This window comes from Olea europaea, unplaced genomic scaffold (genome assembly GCF_002742605.1).
Source record: "Olea europaea var. sylvestris unplaced genomic scaffold, O_europaea_v1 scaffold1839, whole genome shotgun sequence".
Lineage (NCBI taxonomy): Eukaryota > Viridiplantae > Streptophyta > Magnoliopsida > Lamiales > Oleaceae > Olea > Olea europaea.
This window is the reverse complement of record NW_019236161.1, coordinates 159,807-168,760: the sequence shown is the minus strand read 5'-3', so window position 1 is coordinate 168,760 and position 8,954 is coordinate 159,807. Positions and strand designations below refer to the sequence as shown.

Here is an 8,954-nt window from a genome sequence, read left to right as displayed (position 1 = left end):
TTTTTTTTTTTTTTTAAATGAGTGGTTGAAAAAGAAGAAAAAAATTTCGGTTTACGTGTAATATTATTTTATAAAAAATCGTGTGGTTGAAAATAGGAAAAAGAAAAATGAAATGGAATATAATGGGTGCCAAACGGGGGGCATAATAGCAGTTAATAAAAAATAATTTTATTTTATATAACATTGATATATGGGCTGGTGGATGTCTAGTATCAGTCTAAAACTTTTTGAGGATTTATTGTACAAAGCAAATGCTAGAGTGGTGTAGTGGACAGGAAAGGAGTGAAACCTTAGAATTGGGTAGATTATGTTTGTGCTAGAGTACTCTCTTTCAGAATAGCTTGGAGGTGGCCGACAGGGTAGAATAATAGGCAATCTTGAAGAGTGTACTGTTTGTTCTGAAATCCAACAACATTACATTTGAGACCTTGGAGTTAAGACCTCAAAATTTGAATCTAGAGGAAAATAAATCCAATTAGAACCGTGCCGTCTCTTATTCCAGTTATGAGACCTCCATTGCACGGAGGCCAAATGCAACCTAACATCTTTTGAGATTCCACGGTCTTAGTAAGCAATGTGATCTGGGTGTTGGATAGGCTTTCGGATATGCAAGCTTACGTAAGAACTCATATAACTCATAACCTGAAATTCCAAACCTTAGTATTGCAAAACGTCTTCTCTTATCTCCAATGATGATATTCACTAGTTGATTTTCTTTCTGTAAATGTGAATTTGTAGGCTGCTTGGACAGTTTCTTCATAATATTTTATTGTTAAAAAAATATCAGGGTTTCGAAAGGAGTGAGAGATATACCAGGAAATTTTCAGTCTGCCAGTAGTAATATCCCATCAGGAAAAGCACTCATGTACTTTGGCTTACTCCTGGCAAGTGGAGTCTTCTTTCTGTTTATTGCATTTACTTTATTTCTTCCGGTCATCGTAGTGGTGCCTCAGAAATTTGCCATCTGTTTTACTGTTGGGTGCTCCTTCATTATTGGGTCATTCTTTGCCCTTAGAGGTCTGACTAATCAGTTTGCCCATATGTCATCGAAGGAGGTACTCAAATTACTTTCTCATTTGTATTGGAGGTCCGATATCCCATTCTATTCTCTTATCTTCTCTTCCCATTGTCTTACCAGAGACTCCCCTTTACATTGGCATTCATAGGCAGCATGATGGGAACCATTTACGTTTCTATGGTGCTCCATAGCTATATTCTGACTGTGCTCTTTTCAGTGATTCAGGTATTCAGACTTATTATATGTTATTTTGATTAATTTATATAATGTTCTTCAAATTTATGGCTATTGAGCAGTTAGAATGTCAACTATTGATTTCTCATATATTTGTTCTGAATAAACTCAAATTCCTTCGTTGAGATGAATGCAACGGTACCAGATATTAATGTGATCTCGTGACGTCCTTTGAGTTGTAGGTCCTGGCACTGGCATACTACGCTATTTCTTACTTTCCTGGAGGATCTGCTGGATTGAAATTTATTTTGTCCTCTTTGACTTCTTCATTGTTGAGATGCTTTGGTAGGTGACTTTAACGTTGTAATAGCTGTAATTGTTCTTTTGCTCCTCCATGATGACACCTCTCTATGATTGTTCATGCATCATAGAAACATATTTTGGTATGGACAGCTGAATATCACCAAAATTGTCCTTGATTTCCACTGGTTTTACAACTCAATTAAATAGAAACACTTGCATTCAAGTGAATGAAATGTCTTGATGAAATTCAATCTCAAGATTTTGCATATATTGGAATCCTGACTATAATAGTGTTGGCATTTGAAGATGGCAGAAGACAAACTTCTTTGAAAGGTGCAGATCCTCTACTAGGTGCATTTGTAGGTTTGTGCATGTGCTTAAAACAGCCCCTTTTTATCCACTCTTCCACCTTTGAAGTGCAAGGCTCTCCGCTAAGAAGGATAGCACAAACGTTAGTGTACTATGAAACGTCTTTGAAGTTTACTGCTCTGTTACTGCTCTGTTAGCCTATAGGAAAATCTTCCAAAATGTAAAGATTGGATAATATCCCAAAACAACCATTTGCCTTAGATAGTTTGCATTTGCAGAGAAAGAGGGCTCTAGTGCACTTAGATCAGGTTGGTGCGTGTGTATTATTTAATCCTTCAATTAAGTTCTATTTTCAAAAATTCTTCAAGTACAGAAATTTTTTTCCAGATTTTTGAATGCTCACTGGGATCTAAATCCATGTACCTATAGCAAGGTTGTTCTATTTTTAGGTTTAGGGACAAATAGTCAAAGTTGAACGTGCATTGCACGTTATTCTAAAATACTTCATAAGTAATGTAAAAGTAATATTTGATACTAATTTGTTGAAAGATTTGATGAGTTTCGGATAAATTAAAGAAAATTAAATTTAGCATAGAAATTTAAGAGAAGAAAATTGTACTTTTAAAACTCAATTTTTTTGATTTAAATTTTTTGTAATGATGAAATACCATAAATGAACAATCTTTTTATATTACATTTGATACATAAAAATTAACTATTAATACATAAATTTAAATATTCATTAAAATTTCTAGATACATCAATATGAATAAATTCATCTGTAATAACTTTAGATTCATATAAATCAAAATTTATCAAGTGAAAATTCATTGAATCTATATTAATGTGAATATTAATTAATTGAGAATTAATAAGAGAAATTTCATAAACGATAATAATTATATAGTATTTATTACATATTGAAAAACGAAAAGATAATTGAATTGTAAGAGGGTTAAAATTGTGTCTAAAAAATGATTCTCTTTTGACGTGATATTTTAATATAAATATATTATAGGTAAGTTTCGACTGATATTAATTTTATATTTAGGGGAAATTACACATTTCTTGCACGTTGTTGGCCCGGTGTGGTTTAACAAGTTAGAGTTGAGGCTTTTGTGGTCTTTGATAATTGGGAAAATTGTAATAGTGATTCTTCACCTTTTCGTTTTCTACAAACTTTATTCTAACCTTCATTTTGTGTCAGCGAAGGTTCATAACCTTTCATAAATATGCACATCAGATTCATCTGGACAAAAATCGTCCAAAATTTTGTCAGTTGACCAAAAAAACTTCAAGAAATCAGCTACCGTGATGGTTTTATTGGATATTGATACATTTTCGGACGGTGTTTCTGGATGGTGTTTTGGACAGTTTTATTGGATGTAGATTCCTTAATTTTTTCGATTAATTGGCGGTGTTTTGGACGGTTTCTATTCAAATGAACCTCAGGTGCATGTTTATGAAAGGTTAGGAACCTCCGTCGACACAAATGAAGGTTAGGGTAAAGTTTACAAAAAATGAAAAGGTTAGGGACCGTTGCTGCAATTTTCCCTTGATAATTCCTCATTCTTCCTTACCCTTTATCTTCAGTTTGTTTGAAGCCTAACCCACGTTCCCGGCCTATTTTGGGCCAAGTATAGGTGGCCTGTACCTACATGTACATTCTAACATTTTTTGTTTTCTTAGTTCATTTTTGGTCCTCATTCTTTTTTATCTTTTTCTTTTTATTCAAATCCATTTTTAATCATAAATTTTATGGAATTCACAACTTTCACCAATTTTTCAACCACACACTTGAGTAACTTTTATCAAAATTTACTAAAAGTTTAATTTTTGTTAAAACCAAACATGGCTTAATATGCCCATGTTTGGCCCCCATTCCCATTCTCATTTTTCTCTCTCTCTTACTTTCAACCATATAATCTTTCATAAAATAATATTACACACAAATTAAAAACTCTTCATTCTTTTTAAACTACACATTTTTCAAAAAAAGCTATCCAACCATTAAAATTTGACAAAAATGTGGGCTAAAAGGGGGCATATATTGACCAAGAAATTATGAGTCAATCCAAGTTTAAATCCCGGCTTCAGGTAAAAAGTTAAGGAGGAAATAATTGGAAGTACAATCATCATCTCTCTTAAATAATTGGGGAAAGTGGGATTTATAGGACTTCAAACCCGGAAATTAAGGAAAAATTATGAGAGCGGCCATCATAATTTGACCACAAATAATGACTTTAAGCCAGATTAAATCTAAGCCTTGTTTTTATAGATAACTGATTTGAAAGGGATAGTGTAGGTTCAGTGTTCTAATAAAAGAACGTAGCAATAACAAATTGTCGAGCAAAAAGCGAGAACTTTCTAAAGGATTGTTATCCATTCGAAAAAGATGATTAAGTTAAAGAAAAAAGTGACAGTACCCATTCATTTTTCATGAATATCAAGTGGAACAAAGTACATAAAATATATTTATAAATTCGTCTATCGGGTTTGGTAGGATTTTTGAACAAAAAAAAAAAAAAAAAAAAAAAAGGTTGCTTCCTGGGGAATTTTTTTACCAGAATACCAGAAGAAGAAAAAGAAAAAACAGAAGTCCTTTTTAACGGGATCTATCTGATTTTCATTAGGAGGGTAAATATCATTTGGAAGAAAACTGGGTGACATATTGCACGTTGGTATTTTGCTAATTAATTGCAATCAAAGTATAAACCAATGACAAAAGTATTAATTAAGATTAGTGAGGCCATAATCAGGGATCACCTCAATCAAAGTCATAGCATTATCTACTTTTTATGTCTGTTTCTTGGGCTCGCACGAATGGGTAAGGTTTGTGAAACATTACTTTTCTTTATGTTTTAAAATCGCTTTAACTTTTCCAAATTCGACCTTTTTTAAGTAGAAAGATGAAGGTATTTTTTCTTAGAATCACTTCTCTCGTACACTAATTTTTAACCATATATTTCAAAAAAATTTTTTTATCAAACAAGCGTTTAGAAATATCATCTTTCACTTTTAAGTAAAAAGTCAACTCTACATTATTTGACCAATAAAAAAATTTGTATTGATACCTAATTAGCCCCTGTTTGACAATTATTATATGGGAAAATAGAGTTTTGAATCGTGATTTTTAAGAAAAATGTGTGATTAAAAGGTAGGAAAAGATTGTGTTTAATTACATAATATTTTATTGTGTGAATGTTTTATTGAAAATAAACATGTAGAAAAAAAGAGTTTGAAAATAATAATTGTCAAAAATGAGCTTCTTTACTTATAACTTAGCTTATCTTAATCCTATCCAAAGTTAAAGGAATTATTACCATATCCACGCTCCCTTGTACCCAACCCAACCCAACCCAACCCCTTTCTATCATGTGACCTCCCATGTACAAACAAGAACCAATTAAAATATTTAATGGCTCAGGAAGTAAGGGACAACATGGCACGTTCTCGAAACCAGTGTATTTCCAATATGATTTCAAAGCCACTCACACCCGCCCACTATCTCCCAATCACTAAATTTTCTATTTGTCTCTCACACAAGATCAATTCTAACACTAGCAAGTAAATGTTCTGATCATGTGCCATTTTTATATTATTTTTCCTCCAAGCCAAATCCTCAGCCACTGATCAGATATATTTATTCTTCATCATGTGGCAAACCATTGCTAAAATTTACATGTTCACTCGTGTGAACATCTAACTTTCACGTGTATTTGAATTGATTTTTTTTGTTTCAATTATGTTGCTTGATTAAAATGATCAGTGATGTGAATGACAGCAATCTGATATGACACCGACGAAGAGGTCTTTCAAGTTAAATTAATAATTATAGTCACTATTCGGTTTAGATAAAAATCAGATCTTTAATAAGTTATGGAATGTATGATTGAAAAGTTATGGATCCCATGAATTGAAAAGTGTTGTTAAAATTTTATTGTTGACTTTAATTTTAATTTTACTCCGTTTTTCTAGTTGAACAAACGTCGGTTTAATTAAATGACCACATTGAAATAAAAAATTGAATATAATCACCATTATTTTATAACAAAATAATGTTCGATAACTTGCGTGAAATTTTGTTGTAAGTAAAGTCGTGTAACTCAACGGCCTTTTTAATGGTCTAAGTAAACAAAAACTGCACATTAGAAACCAATTTACTACAACCTTATAAGGTTGTAGACATCTATGGTCTAAAACTTAAATTGGAGAGTGAATTGTTGCAAATCGCATAGATTTAGAAGATTCAATGGATATTCCATAATTTAACTACCCATTTTTTATGATAGAAGTTTCGGTGTGACGATTATATGTATATCCTGTTAGGACGATACGTCAGATCTTGAGCCACCCAAATCATGATACTTCAACATTACACACCAAGTATAGTTCTCTCTCGTACCACCTTGAACACTGAGGTGTGATGATTCAAGTGACTTGAGTATGAAATGTTATGATTTAAATAGACAATCCTTATTGAAACTTTTCTTATAGGTTTTCTTATAATGCAAAGAATCTTTTTATTCTTCCCAAGCTTGTGAATCCCTTTCAATCTGCTCAAGAATGTCAATTTTGACACTGTGATTTGGCATCATCTTATTCATCAATTTCAAAAAATTTCAATAATTGTTTTTAAATCAACTGTCCAAATTTTGCTACATCAAACATTATTAACAAATCCGATCAACCATTACTGTACAAGTAGATTAATTCATGCACCAAATATTGTAGCTTTTTCATTAAAGCATACCAAAAAAAAAAAAAAAGTTTATTTTATAAGGGTGAAGAGTACAATTATGTGTGGAAGAGGGACTCTTTTTCTCTATCTCATTAATGAAAGGACCATTTTGAAATCATATGATTTTTTTTTCTCCTTTTTTGTTTTTAATTTGTGTCTTTGTCTCTTGTTTTAATGTTGTTGCTGTCTCATTGTTTCTTTAAATTAGACTGACATCTTCATTTTTTTTTTCACCTCTACGGTGTTTTTCCTATGATACCATGCAGGGGCGGAGGGAGGGGGCAACCTCGGGCTAAATTATTTCTATGTGATTTACTTATTTATGCATAATTTCAACGAAATTTTTTTTATTATCCTCTTCATCAATTTTTATCAAAATTTACTAAAAATCTAATTTTTAACTCATCAACTGTTGGCTTAATGCCGAATGCGAGTCACTTAGCCAGATTGTAGTGCTTTAGAGACGCACTTAATCCTTTTCACCTCATGACAATCGCAAGGTTAAATGGTGACCATAGATGCATGAAATATTCATTTAATGATTTATCTTAAATCGATGTGATAGTTTGGATTCAAATGATTGGTAAATTTTGACTTTTCTGCACTTTATTTACCCAATTACCCTATAAAGGTTGAACCCCAACTTTAAGGGTCTCCCACCGCCCCTACTCTGAAATATCGTGAGAGAGGTAAATCGTAAGTTATGCCTTCAAGGGTATGGGGTGGAAGACTGCTTGTACACCTGCACTTACCCAAGAGTCAAATCTATATTTCAGGATTCGAACCCTTGACGCGATAGCCTCAAGCAAAGTTGGATTTCTCCACCCTCCCCCTATACCACTTGGAAATGTGCCCTGAGGGCACCCAATTACCCTATAGCTAGACAGTTTTTATCGTTCTCATTATAATAAATTAAATAGAAGAAATATGCATTCATTTAAATTTTATTTTTCACTCTTCAAAGTCGAAATTTGGCCTTGTTCGGCCTCTATTTCTTAAAATTTATTTTCAACCACATATTTCATGAGAATCATAACTTTTCAACTCCATATTTTATCAACTTTTAACAAAATTTAATAAAAATTTAATTTATATTTAAACCAAACACGAATTTAATCCATTGTTCGAGTAGATTTTAACTTTAAAAAAAAGGTTGCCATCACTTCAGATTTAAACTATACAACACTTCTGTTACAAACTTATATAGAGAATTAACCTAGGGATTAATGATTTGGCATGTTTCTTAACAAATCAATCATGGTAAAAGTCTAGTTTATTTTTTCTATACCCCAATTAATTAATTTAAGCCGGTTATTTAATTATTCTAAGTGCAATGTCACGAGGGCCGATCTACCTATCTTATAATTTTTAATTCCATTTTTCTTTTGTTTCATTCATACTTATTTAATTAACTGGTGAATTAAGTGCCCATTTGGGTATAAAGTTATTAAAGCCCGTGACAGAGTTTTACCGTTAATTTTTATCAACTTTTATCATAATATGCTTAGATTTCTTATCAAAAGCTTTGTCTAAATATAATTAAAAACTCGCAATCAAGTTTAACGATGTTTCTTCCACTAATGCCAATGTCCATTATATTAATCCTTCACAGCAAGGCTGCCCGACAGCTTGGCCAGATTTGCAGATTAATTAACACTAATTTCAGCTTAATTAATCACTTTTTTTCATGTGCAATCAATTAACCACTCCCATTAGATTCCATACTCACTGACCTTATTTAAAAAATAAATCAGATCTCCTTTTAGGGTAATTTTTATGTATTATAATACATGATCATTGTTCTTCTAAGAATACAAAATCAGACCTCATTCTTGATTTTGCTTCTATACAATATTCAATTATGTTAGATGAAAATCTAATAATGTTTAAAGTTTAATTAATTAATATTTTTCAAAATCAACATTTGGGGTTTCATGGTATTGTACTACACATACCAATCTATAAAACTTTGAAGAAAGTTTATAAATTTTCGAAGTCGTGAATTTTTTTATGTACACGTAAATAAAGAATTTCGTATTAACTCAATCAATTATAGTCTAAAAATCGAGAGAAAACAGCGAATCTTTGGAGCATATATTTTTCTATGGTACATGATTTGCTGATACTGTATCAGATATGATGTCCTTTTCAAGTTTAGACATACTTTCTCGTATTTGATTACTCTTATCAATTCTAAGATATCTCTCAAGCATTGACGGTCATGTCTCTTTCTAATTCACAGGATTTCCACTGTTAAATCGATGAAGCCATCTCTACAATTATTTTCTTGTCTTCGACTATAAATATTAATATTAATTATCCTTTAAAATTGAAAGGTGACGTCTGAAAATGGTACCATAACCAACATGTGGGTAGGGTAACCCACTAAGTCGATTGGCCCATATGATG

General features: G+C 31.8%; 1 protein-coding gene across 1 annotated transcript; it reads left to right on the top strand.

The window, feature by feature from the left end:
- Window positions 1-776: 776 nt before the first annotated feature.
- LOC111378610 (protein transport protein sft2-like) lies at window positions 777-2,201 on the top strand (the record flags this gene model as incomplete). Its single annotated transcript, XM_023001840.1, has 4 exons — window positions 777-1,055; window positions 1,139-1,243; window positions 1,435-1,537; window positions 1,802-2,201. Coding segments are annotated over 4 exons (687 nt in total), but the record flags the coding sequence as incomplete, so codon positions are not given.
- Window positions 2,202-8,954: the final 6,753 nt, after the last annotated feature.